This window comes from Panthera tigris, chromosome D1, assembly GCF_018350195.1.
Source record: "Panthera tigris isolate Pti1 chromosome D1, P.tigris_Pti1_mat1.1, whole genome shotgun sequence".
Classification (NCBI taxonomy): domain Eukaryota; kingdom Metazoa; phylum Chordata; class Mammalia; order Carnivora; family Felidae; genus Panthera; species Panthera tigris.
Window position 1 is genome coordinate 69946313 of NC_056669.1, and position 13738 is coordinate 69960050.

The 13738-nt window shown below is 37.8% G+C and overlaps 1 protein-coding gene across 5 annotated transcripts in view; it reads right to left on the reverse strand.

The window, feature by feature from the left end:
• Nucleotides 1-3444: 3444 nt before the first annotated feature.
• Nucleotides 3445-13738, reverse strand: part of RRAS2 (RAS related 2) — a 124020-nt gene continuing 113726 nt past the window's right edge. For all 5 annotated transcript variants that reach the window (XM_042957500.1, XM_042957499.1, XM_042957501.1 and 2 more), the window contains 2 exons: nt 7174-7292; nt 3445-4970 (listed from right to left, as the gene is read on the reverse strand). In XM_042957500.1, the coding sequence (XP_042813434.1) occupies nt 4883-4970; nt 7174-7292 (207 nt within the window). In that variant the 3' untranslated portion in view covers nt 3445-4882. The remainder of the gene's footprint in view (nt 4971-7173; nt 7293-13738) is intronic.

Consider the following 13738-nt stretch of genomic DNA (forward strand, 5'->3'; position numbering starts at 1 on the left):
CAGCCCTGGCATTTGTTTTCTCCCTCATAATCTTTCTCCACTAGATACCAAATAGTTTGTAGGAAGGAAAAGCTCCACATGTATCCATTTCCCCCAGAACAGCTAATGAAGCCTTGCACAAAGACATTTGTTCAAATTAAAATACCTTGTTTCTAAAAAGCTCCTTGAAGCTTTCCATGCAGTTACTGGTTAAATACTCTTAAGTGGTCAAGTGGTATTGAAAGTAACCACTTTATCATCTCCTCCTATTATCTTCCAGTTATCTGTTTAATGGGATCTTTATGTACGGGAATGGGAAAAGAAATAAAATTAAGATTAGTGGTGATGAAAAGTCAGAAGAGGAACAAGCTAGACCTTAAGTATATACAACCTCATTATAGCAAATTTTTTAAGTCAAATGATAGGGGCCCCAGGGCGCCTCAGTCGGTTGAGCGTCCAGCTCTTAATTTCAGTTCAGGTCATGATCTCACAGTCCTAAGATCGAGCACCACTGTCAGGCTCTGCACAAAGCGTGGAACCTGCTTGGGATTCTTTCTCTCCTTCTCTCTCCTCCCTCCCTCTCACTGTCTCTCTGAAAATAAACATTTTTTTTTTTTTAAGTCAAATGCTAAAGGAACCAATTTATATTACAAAACTTTGAGGCCCCAAATTTAGAGGAATCATCAATGTAAGATGTATGCCAACAGGGCATAATGTCCAATCCTAAAATACTGTAAATCCCTAAACAAATGTAGAGACAAAATTAAATTCATGATTATCAATTCAGGAAATCCTGTTTGAAAGAATTTTCACATATATAGAGAGAAGAGCTTCTAAAGTTGGGAATGTAACCTCAAATGACAAATGTGCTATAGAGCAAGATTGGCAAAACGTGGCCCACAGATCAAATCCAATCTGCCATCTGTTTTTGTACAGAATGGTTTTTACAATTTTAAATGAATTTTTTTAATTCAAAAGACGATTAATATTTCATGACATGAAAATGATATGAAATATAAATTTCAGTGTCCCCACATAAAGTTTTATTGGAACACAGCCACATTCATTTGTTCATAGATTGTTTATGGCTGCCTTGGTGCTACAATGGCAGACATGAGTAGCTGGGACAGAGACCATATGGCCCACAAAACCTAAGATGATATTTATATTAACTGTATGGCCTGTTACAAAACAAGTCTGCCAATCCTCCAGCTATAGAATAAAAAAATGGTCCCACAGGCAAAGACTTCTTCATGCCATGAGACTGGCCATTCTTTGTGAAAAAAGATTTGAAATCAGATTTCAAGACCTACAAGGCACCTCTGACTGTATGATGGATATTAAATGGGAGAGACTCTGGCTTCTGATAGAGAAGTAGCAGTAGCCAGATTTACCCTCCTACCGTAGACAATCAGAAAACTGGAGTTAATATGTGAAACACCTGTTTTCAGCCATTCTACACCAGGCAGCACAGGACTACCATCTCTGATGGTGGAGAATCAAAAAGGTAAGCCTTAAGATTGCCCTGACTTTCTGCCTAGAGGCACATTCCAGATTGTAGAGGGGATGGGGGATTCTAAGCAGGACATAATTGTTTTCCTAAGCTGAAAAGACACTGGAGATCGATCTGTACCAGACACCAGGAGCTTGAGGCAGGTGAAAGTTGCAGGACAAAGTTCTGGAGGGGAGGCAGCTACACAGAAAAAAGAACTCCAAAAATATGCCCGGGGTCACCAAGTCTCTGCTTGATACTAAGATATGCATGTACAGGATGAAACTCCAGGAGCTGTGCAAAGAATGACCCAGGAGCTATAGACAGTATGGTTCCCCAGAGCCCACACAGGCTGGGAACTTTTCAGTTTCCATTACCGGAATCAGAGAGTCATCACTGATTATGCAGGGCATTCAGTAGAGACACCAAAAGGGCCACACCTTAGTAGTAGAGCTAAACCATCCTGGGGGAAAAAAAAGATACTTGAGACTATATAAAATGTAAAAGACCTGAAAGGATTAAACTGAACTACAAGTAAATTAATTACCAGGGGGAAAAAAATCTTTAAATGAAGACAAGATCTAGGCACCCAACAACATAAAATACACAATGTCTAGCATCCAATCAAAACTTACTAGATGTGCAAAAAAATAAATAAATAAAAAGGCAGAAGAATGTGACCCATAACTAGAGAAAATTTTGTCAGTCAATAGAAACAGATCCAAAAATTATACAGATAAATGAGTTCCACAGACAAGGACTTTAAAAGAGCCATAAAAACCATGTTCAAATATTCAAAGCAGCCTTTCTCAATTCTCCCAAGGATGGTACACAGCTAGAACCACTCTAGATGCACTGAAGAGAAATTAATTCATTGCACACCACAGACAGGCATTAGGCTCAATTCTCTGGAAACTCAGTTGAGAGGGGCTGGATAAGAGAAATACATGAGCATAATGAGAGAAATGGATGATGTAAAAAAGAACCAAATAGAACCTCTACAGGAAAGAGAAAAGAAAACACAAGGTCTAAAATAAAAAATTCATTCAATGTTATTAATAGCAGATTAAATAACTGGGGAAGAAAACATTAGGGAACTTGAAGGTGTAGCAATAAAAAGTATTCAAAGTGAAGCACAGAGAAGGGAAAAAAGTCAACTGATATAAATTTAACCTTCAAACTGTGTTGCTACAAATCATCTATTCAGAATAAAATGTTCTCCATTAAATCTGCCTATTATGTAGATAATCTCTTGTTATCTGAGGTTACCTATGATAACTTTACATTTTTCCCAAGGCGCCTGGGTGGTTCAGTCAGTTAAGTGCCCAACTCTTGATTTCAGCTCAGATCATGATCTCACAGTTGTGAGACTGAGCCCCTCATGGGCCTCTGTGCCGACATCATGGAGCCTGCTAGGGATTCTCTCTGCCCCTCCCCCAGCTCTCTCTCTCTATCACACACACACACACACACACACACACACACACACACTCTCTCTCTCTCTCTCTCTCTCTCTCTCTCTCTCTCTCTCAAAATAAAAAGAAATAAACATTGTAAAAAATCCCAACTGAAAGTCCTAACAAAGACATGCGATGGTGCTATAATACCAAAACCCACAGGATAAATATGGTACCTTCCTGGGCAGTAATTTTAATTAGTATTCAAATAAATGTATGCGCTTTGCCTCAGCTGCTTTAGGCTTTGTCTTCAGCAGTATCTCCTTTAGATATAAGGGTTTCTGACAGGAGCACTTCATAGAAAAAGTTTAAGAAATGCTGACTTAATAGTCAGGAAACCCCTAAGAACACCAAGCCATTTCACTTCAAGTTCACCTGCCAGATAACCAATATCGATTTTTAGATTCAAACCCTAGGGCACTGTTGGGAAAAGGCACAGGGCTAGCTACTAAAGTAAGTTTCTTCCAACACTCATTCCTTTGAGAAACCACCCAAATAACAAGTCATCAAACCTTCTCTTGTGATAACAGATCAGTTTTAATTCTAGCACCTGAAGCTATACAAGGGTACGCTTTATCAACTTCACGGGGCTGTTGTACACATTCAATAAAGTGACAACCGTGCAATACCACTTAGTATCTCACCATCAGGAACATACTTCTGAATTGTTGAAACACAATCCACAAAATTAAAAACAAAAATCAGAAGCCATCCACAGTTATACTAATCGTCAAAGAGAAGTTTTACACTTACTACTTGATAGAACAGTCAATACCTAGTACGGGACATCACAAGTGACTTCAGATTCTCACCCTGTTGTCGTCTACGGAGGAGGTTTCTCAAGCAGGTGTGTGACTGGCCAAAGGCGGGAGCCACCAGGACCAGGACCGGGATGGCAAGGACAGCTCTACCACAGTTTCTGTAGTTTTCACTGTTTTTTTCTTTGTCAGTTAAAAGTGAACAGTGAGAATTAAATACTTATCTTTACATATACACAAGGTATGCTGTGAAAGCATATTTGCTTACAAACATATAAAAATACTTGTTAACTAGTTTGATAAGAAAATAATGTATAAAAGTATATAGCAAAAACATTAATCATCTCTGACCCCGGAAAGATCAATTCCATATTTTATATTACAAACAAAAACAGTTTTAGGTTTTTTTGAATCCCTTATCCAGAAATACTTGAAAAGGAAGACAGACAGAAATTATTTATTTTTACTCTCAACATGGCTGTGAAAAGAGTTAACTTAAAAAGCCAAGAACATTGAAATGCCTAAATGCAGAATAAGTCCAAATATTTGGCCACAAAGAACATTATTATCATCTTTAGGAGTGGAGCTGTAATAAAGGCTTTATATGCAGTTTTTAATCTATAAACATAACAGGCATTTTGGTATTTTGGCCACTGGAAAACAAAGGCTGTAGCATCAGCAAAGGTCTGAGATGTCTCACTTCTGTGGATTCAATTCAGTGTACTTAAGGTTAACTAAAGTTGACATCAAAATTTTTAGAGATAGGCAGAAATTCACATTTAAAAACAACTCAGGTTTCTATTTAGAGTAACAATAGGCAATATGATTCCAGAAGTTAAAAGTTAATTTCACAACCTATGACTTCAGCTTGGCAAACAGCTTAGGTTCCAAAACTGATTCATCCCTATTAAAATGTAAGCCCTTAAAAAAGAATATGTCTATGTATATAGATCATTATTTTTAAGAAATCAGATAATCTTTGAAGCAGCCTTAGTGTTTCCTTTAAGTGTGTCTTGAAATGACCATAGGATTAGCTTCACGGAAAGGATTAGCCAGCTTCTTGGTCTAAGGCTACCACGGTGATCATTTGTGTCTAAGGCTAGAAAGGTACCAACACGATGTGATGTAAACCATAAGGAGAGGAGGAGACGATGAGGGCTTTTCCTGGCAGTTGGTAGCTAAAATTCAAGGGATTCTTAGAAAATGACACAATGGCAGCCTTTCTTGTCTTTTTCTTTCCGTGTTGGTTCTGGTGAAGGAGGACATTCCTGCTCTTGAAATTTCCTGTAAGACAGAAAAATCTATATAAAAATCTACCCTGCTGGTAACATATTATTACAAATATATTCTTTCTGGACAAGTCTAGTTTATGTGCATATGTTTCTCAATGTTGAATTTCACCTAGGGAATCGAAGCAAATCTCGGGGGGAGAGGCACAAGTGTTCAACACCAGCATAAAGCAGAGCTATCTGAGCTCCACTCATAGGTGAGTCTGGAATCAGATGAGATACTGAACTCGATGACCTCTAAGTTCCCTTCCCACTTTGTAACTCCATTAACAGTAAGGTATACTTAAGAACAGACATCCAGGGGCGCTTGGGTGGTTCAGTGAGTTAAGCATCTTACTCTTGGTTTAGCCTCAGATCATGATCTCCCAGTCTGAGATGGAGCCCTACATCAAGTCTGCTTAGGATTCATTCTGCCTCGTCCTGCCCCTCTCCCCTGCTAGCGCTCTCTCTCCCAAAATAAACACTAAAAAAAAGCAACCATTGCTAGAGTAAAATATAAAGTACATACCCATACAAGGTACACAGTTTCTATTCCTGTTTTGCCACTCACTAGCTATAAGTCAGCATTGGACAAGTTAGCTGACCTCTGTGAACCTCGGTTTTTTCGAAGAGAATAATAAAACTCTACCTTTCACAGTTGCTAGAGGTTTAAACGTGATCTTGTTACGTTTAAAGGCCTATCAGTGGCTGGCATAAAAAAGCCTTCCCTAGGGGCACTGGCTAGCTCAGTGAGGAAAGCATGTAACTCTTGATCTCAGGGTCATGAGTTCAAGCCCCTGTTGGCTGTGAAGCCTACCTAAAATAAAAGTAAAATTAAAGTAATTTTGTTAATTGCCGCCTCTACCCACTTCTCCAGATTAAACGATAGATTTGGATATAGATTCTGAGGATCAAAACCAAGGACAAAGCATTCAAAAGGCAGTAAACGTTATTTTAAGAAGGTAACAGTTTGTGTGCGCATGCACACGTGTTAAAATACATAACAGAACTTGACATCTTAACCATTCTTAAGCATACAGTCCAGTGGTGTTAAATATATTCAGTGTTACTACTACCACCATCCACCTCCATAACTATTTACATCTTGCAAAACTGAAACTCTGTTTTCGTTCAAAAATAATGGAACTTGCACTTTTAACAAACCACTAAAAAAATTAAAAACTATAACCTTTACTTTTCTTTCCCCACAAAGAGAATGCCCAGGCAAGGGGTTAAAAAAAGTACAGGAAGCCCATAGCACGATGTTGATTCACCTTAAAGACACCATTAACACCAGCTCACTCCACATTTCTGTCAAGCAGAGAGACCCGCAGATCTAGAGAGAGCCCAGAGCCCACGGGGAAGGAGGCGCCAAGCCACCAAGACTAAAAATAATCAAACCCCTCCCACTATACGGAAACTCAATCTTTCTCACACAGAAACTAACTCCAGGCCACCTGCCCTTCACCTCAAGCTTCCTGGAACCATTAACACTTTCTGAAGCGTAGGGGCCTTCTAGGCCAGCAGAACAGAAAAACCCTTTGTTATGAGGGATATCATACTTCACACCACGAATGGAAGCACCTGGAGCACTGCATCTCTACTACCTGGCTCCCTGGCTCCCGCAGCCTGGGAGGAGGTGGGGAAAAAGCAAAGCCTAAGAACACAGGCTCTGGAATCAGAGACACAGATTCAAGTCCCAGCCCTGCCATTTAAAGCTGAAACTCTGAACACGTTAGCTAACCTCTCTATACCTGCTCTCCCATCCAAAAGTGGGGATAAATGAAAGTATTTCGCTTACTGGGTCGTGGTGAAATTTAAATGTGGTAACACATGTAAAGCATCAGACACAGTATCTGGCAGAGATCTCCACTCAAATGTTAGCTGTTGTCATCCCTACCTTCGTACCACTGATACCACTGGAAGTGGCGTAGGTTGTGTGTGCAATTTTTTTTTTAAATCCCTGTGTGTACTCTCTACTTCAATAGAATTAAGTTTGGCTTTATATGTAGGAAGTTCCTAGTATACAATATGTACTTAATTAAAATTTTTAACCTATCATGTGCACAGAAGCATTTATACATATAATTTCCTGTTTCTTGCTAAAAACATTTAATGGTAATTTCTTTCTTACTTGGTGGTTTTAAAAAGCAGTGTGGTTACCTGTCAAATTCTATAAATTAAAACAAACAAACACATCGTAGATGTGTTTCACTTACCTTATAACCCGGACAAGTTCATGGAAAGCTTGATCTACATTCATCCTAATCTTTGCTGATGCCTCCATGTATGTTACCTTAAGCTGTCGTGCTAACTGTTGTCCTTCTTCCTGTGTTACCTGAAATTCCAAGAGTTGTATCTGAGGTACAGAATTAAAAATCAGATCTGCTCCATCTAACCCTATGGCCACAGACTGCTCTCCTAATCTAGCCAGAGGCCAAGCTGATTTGTCTTAAGATAAACCAACAGACTTAAAAGCTCAACACATATTGAAGCCCAGCTCTGAAGAACAACCCAGAAGAACATACTTGTGACGAAATATTACCATGCAACAAGATTCCAGTCTGGTGATTACTCAAAGTATTAAATACAATGGTGATAATTCTGGTAAGAAAAAGTACAAGGTGCTAGTAGAGTCTATAACCCTGCTGGGCAGATCAGGGAAAGCTTCCCCAAGGAATGACATTTAAACTAAGAACCAAATAAAGAGCACGGAGTTGGTTAAGGGTGGGATAAGAGAGTATCCCTGACAAAAGAAAAGGCCTGTGTGAGGGCCATGGACGAGCGGTGTCCCAAGTTCCAAGAACTAAAAGAAGTCTAGAAAAGCTTAAACACAACAAGGCAAGAGAGAAAACTATCACGCAGAGCTGAGGACGAAGAAGACGAAAGCCTCAAGAGACTGTGGGTCTTCCTCATCTCAAAACTCCCTAATACCTGGTACATAGGAGACACTCAATAAATGTGAGAAAAAATGAATAATGATTATGATCACAATGCCTTTGTTATATTGAGACAAGAAGTGTGGCAGAGCTGATGACCTAAAATGGTAGGCCCGTCAGAAACATAAAATGAATATATATTATCCTACACATTTTCAGTATAAAAGGTTGAAGTAGTGGTATTTACTAAAACTGTTAAACAAAATTACATTTACATAGTGTGAATGAAAAAGATCTTTCTAAAAGAATGACTTCTATTGCTGTCTTTGCCACAAAAGTAAACACTTGCAGAAAGTTAGAAAATGTCAACTGGGGAAAGGGATAGATTAAGGAAACTATCTCTTCTGGTCTCTTTTCAACAATGAACATTCTTCTCTACAAAAATGGGAACATGATTTTTGTATATTTGTGTTATACCCTGGAAATTGTTAAGCTCACTTATCTGGATGTTCTTTTGTAAATTCATAGGCTTTTCTAGATGAACAATCATGTCATTTACTAATAAAGACAACTTGGTTGCTTTCTGATATGGATGCCTTTCAGTTCTTTTTCTCGCCTCACCTCACTGCGTAGACCATTCAGTGCAGTGACAGCCGCATACAGTCCTTCACCATTAAGCACACTATTAGTTGTAGGGTTTCACTGAAGATGCCTTTTAGCATGTTAACAAAGTTTCTGCTATTCCATTTGTAAAGAGTTTTTAACAATATATTGAATTTTCTCAAATCTTTTTTTGTTCTGCATCTACTGAGATCATAATCTTTCCACATTAGTCTGTTAATCTGGTGAACTGTGTTGATTCATCTTTGACTGTTAAATCAACACTGCATTTCTGGAATAGACCCCACCTGAGTGATGATGCACTGTCCTTTTCATATATTGTTAAATTCTATTTACTAAAATTTTAAGAATTTTTACATACATGTTTGCAAGAATTATTGGACTGTAGTATTCGTAAATCTTTGTCTGGCTTTGGTAAGCCAGAGTTAATGCTGGCTTCATATAAGGAGTTGGAAAGAATTCTCTCATCTTCAATATTCTGGAATACTTTCAGCAAAATCAGTTTGGTATAATTTACCGATGAATCCATCTGGACCTGAGGTTTTCTCCAAGGGAAGGTTTTTATAACCAGTTGAATTTATTTTATAGATACAGTACTATTCATGTTATCTATTTTTTTCATGAGTTTTGATATTTTGTGCACCTTTTAAGAAATGTCCATTTCATCTAACTTGTTGAATTTATTGGTATAAAGTTTCTTTACAGTATGGCATTTCTTGTTACAGCATTTATTATCTTTTCAATATCTTTAACATCTGAAGTGATGGCACCTCTCCTATTACTGATATTGGTACTCTGTGCCCTTTGCTCTTTTTAACCTGGTCGTTCTGGGTAGATTTGTCACTCTGATCTTCTAAAAACTAGGTTTATCTTTCTATGGTTTTTCTATTTTCAATTTTGTTAATTTCCACCCTTTATTATTTACCTTCTTCCAATTACTATGTCTTTAATTTGCTCTTTTTCTTCTAGTTTCTTAAAGTAGAAGCCAGTCATTGAATTGAGACCTTTCCTTTTTTCTAAGATAACTAATGCTATGAATTTCTCTTTATTTTCCTCTTTGGTAGCATCCCAAATTTTGATATGTGTTCTAAATATCATTCAGTTCACAATACTTTGCAATTTCCCATTTGATCATTTCTTTATAAGAAGGATAAATTAGAAGCTTGTTGGTTTCCTCATATTTAGAGGTTTCCTAGCTATGTTCTGTTACTGGTTTCCAAATTAATTCTCCACCATGGTCAAAGAACATACCTGGTCTCACCAGAATCCTTTTAAATTTATTGAGACTTGTTCTCATTTCAAAATAATGTGTATTCTGCTATTGTTGGGTGGGGCATTCACTAAATGTTCAGAATAATTTGTTCAACATTGCTGTTCAAACCACCCATATCCTATTGGTTTTCTTTCTATTCAATTATTGAAAAGGGATGTTGAAAATTCTGTTAAGTGTGAACATGTCAATTACTCTTTGCAGTTCTTTCAATTTTGCTTTAAGAATTTTGAAGTTGTGGTGTGCCTGGGGGGCTCAGTTAGTTAAGTATCTGACTCTTGGTTTGGCTCAGGTCATGATCTCACGGTTCTTGAGTTCGAGCCCCGGTTCAGGCTCTGTGCTGACAGTTCACACCTTGGAGCCTGCTTTGGATTCTCCCTCCCTCCCTCCCTCCCTCCCTCCTCTCTCTCTCTCTGCCCCTCCCCCACTCAAGCTCTGATTCTCTATCAAAAACAAACAAACAAACATTAAAAAGAATTTTGAGGGGCGCCTGGGTGGCGCAGTCGGTTGGGTGTCCGACTTCAGCCAGGTCACGATCTCGCGGTCCGTGAGTTCGAGCCCCGCGTCAGGCTCTGGGCTGATGGCTCGGAGCCTGGAGCCTGTTTCCGATTCTGTGTCTCCCTCTCTCTCTGCCCCTCCCCCGTTCATGCTCTGTCTCTCTCTGTCCCAAAAATAAATAAAAAACGTTGGAAAAAAAAAAAAAGAAACAACTAGCTGTTTAAAAAAAAAAAAAAGAATTTTGAAGTTGTTATTCAATATATGAATGTTTAGGATTGTTACGTTCTTAATGAATTAATCTCTTTTTCATTAGAAAACAATCCTCTTTATTCCTGGTAGGTTTTTTGCTCTGAAATCGACTTAGTCTGATATTTATATTGCCACTTCAAGAGGCTTTCCATTAGTATCAGCATGGTATATCTTACCCCATCCTTTCACTTTTAACCTATTTGTCTTTTACACTGAAAGCAGATTTCTTGTAGGGTCTTGTTTGTTTTATTTTGTTTTGTTTTGTTTTTAATCCAATTTGACAATGTTCACTTTTTTTTTTTTTTAATTTTTTTTAAATGTTTATTTATTTTTGAGAGAGACAGAGACAGAGTGGGTTAGGGGCAGAGAGAGAGGGAGACACAGAATCCGAAGCAGGCTCCAAGCTGTCAGCACAGAGCCCAACGCGGGGCTCGAACTCCCGAGTCGTGAGATCATGACCTGAGCCGAAGTCAGACGCTCAACCGACTGAGCCACCCAGGTGCCCTGACAATGTTTGCCTTTTAATTGAGGTGTTCACACAATCTACCACCAATGTGATTAACGTCATCACTGAATCATCTTGATATGTTTCCTATCCATCTTATTTGTTCTTTAATCTGCTTATTCTTTTTCTATCTTCTTCTGGGTTAACTATATTGCTTTTATGATTCCATTTTATCTCCTTTGTTGGCTAATGAAGTACGTACCATGTTATTTTAATGACTGCCTTAGAGTTTATAATACACATTTTCACTCATCAAAGTTCAAATGCATTGTGCCCATTCACATATAGTGTAAGAGTCTTACTACAGTAACACATTTCTCCCTCCTACATTTTGTTATCTTTTACCTCACAACAGAGTGTTACCTTTTTTTGCTTTAAACATCCAGATTATATTTTAAAGAGACAAATAACAATAAAAGTAATTTATATTTACTCACATAATTGCCATTTCTGGTGGGTTTTTGTTTTTTGTATAGATCCAAACTGCCGTTTGGTATAATTTTCCTTCTTTTTACATTTCTTATAACACAGGTCTGCTGGTAATAAATCTTCTCTTCCCACCTTTTGCATATCTGTGGAATATTTCACCTTCATTTTTTGAAACAAATATTTAGTGGGTATTTAATTCTAGACGAGTTTTCTTCTCTTGGTACTTGAAAGATGTTGTGTCACTATCTCCTGCCTTGAGTCGCTGCCCATGAGAAACAGTGATGACCACTGCCATCCTTATCTTTGTTCCTCTGGGCGTAGTTTTCTTTTCCTCTGGTTATCTGTCACGTTTCCTCTTTTTCGCTGGTTTTAGACAATTCCATTTTAATTTGTCTCATTCTAATTTTCTTCATATTTCTTATGTTCAGGGTTTGTTGAGCTTCTTAAATGTATGCATTTTACAGTTTTCATCAAATTTAGACATTTTCCAGCTGTTGCTTCTGGCTATTAATCCCATCCAGGGTATTTTTTCATCTCAAACATTGTAGTTTCAATTTCTACAAGTTTGATTTTGATCTTTCTCCATCTTCCATGTTTCTCCCTAACATACTCAGTCTTTTCTCTAGCTTCTTGAACATATGGAATATAGTCATAGAACTGCTTAAGGTATCTGTTCACTAATTCTACCGTGTGTCATTTCTGGGTGTGTTTCTACTCCTTGTTTTTTCTCCTTATTATGAGTCATATTTTCCTGCTTCTTGCTTGGTAATTTGAATGAATGCCTGGGTACTAGACTTTGACCTACTGGGTTCTGGATAGTTTGTATTCCTATATATATTCTTGAGCTTTCTTCTGGGATGCAGTTATTTGGAAAGTGTGGTCCTTTTTGTTCCATAGTGCCAGAACAGCATTACTCTAGAGCTAATTTTGCCCTACGACTGGAACAAAACCTTCTGAGCACACTACCCAATACCCCAAGAATTAATGATGTTTTTCACTCTGGCTAACCTAGAGCAGGAATTATTCTTGGCCCTATTTGAGCTCAAGGTATTGTTCCCTCTAATCTTTTAAGGTAGTTTGCTCTCCCAATTTAATATTCCATTTCTAAAATTCAGCAACTCAGTACAGTATCATCAGGTTATTCCATTAATGCAAACCTCTAATAATTAATTACACTACCACCTAGGAGTTGATATTGTTGTGTTCCAAAAGGGTAGCAGGCAGGTTCTACACAGCACTAGTATACCCAAGTTTTTGTAATTTTTAAACTTCCCTGCCTCTCTTCAAAATAGCGTATGCACCATAAGGCCTATGGTTTTGAAATATAAATCAATCAAATCAAGCAAGCAATTAACAACTAGTGAGGAAGCCAAATAAGAAAAGAAAGTTTCACAGAAGCCAATTTTAAAAAGACAATTCCTATTTTAACTTGACATGGGAAATTCCTTCCTACAAAAAAATACCCCCATGTTGTCACAAATTCTGTTCCTTCTTCCTGGGATGCCATCCCTTCTCTCCCAAACCTATACTCTTAATTTGTTCCTTAGTAATACTTCAAGACTCAAGCAATCAATAACTTCCCCCTCAGTGCTGATGCAGTTTTGGAACAGCACCCCAGAGCTCCCATCATGCCCTACAGTGAACAAAACTAAACACACTATACTCCAATTTTTGATGTTGCTTTTTCTCGCTCTCCCACCATCATACCCCTTGTAGCTAGGGAGGAAGGCATATTTGTCTTTGTACATCCAGAGCCTAGAAGAGTACATAGTTAATGAAATAAAACATGTTAAGTAAACAGAGTATGACCAAATAAGTAAAACTTGAAATAAAAGATACAGGAAGAAAAATAAAAATTAGTATTTGAGACTAGTCAATCTCAATAATTATTAATATAACTTTGGGGGAGGGATATATGTCCTCAAAAATTTTGCCATGTCTTTCAGCACAATTATTCTTCAAAAAGGTACTTTGTCCCACCCCTCCTGCATAATGTAATTCAGCTAGAGAGAAATGGCAAATGAGGTATCTTTATACAGAAAAATTAATGAATTAATGGCCTACATGATAAAATACTCCCAGTGCTCATTTTGTGCCTCATTTATTTATTTTTAAAGTACTGTCTCACATCACTGTCTTCCAGCAATCAAGGTCAGCAAAGTTTGTGCATACATTTCTGGTCAAGAAATCTCTAACCACATATAAAGCTGCTTTTGAGCTCAGTGGAGTAGCATTATTTTAACTAAGAAGTAGAAATAGCATTGTTACCACCAGAGCAAGCAAACACAAAAATGAGCCAAAAGAATATTACATGGAACAAAGCCAAAGCTTTA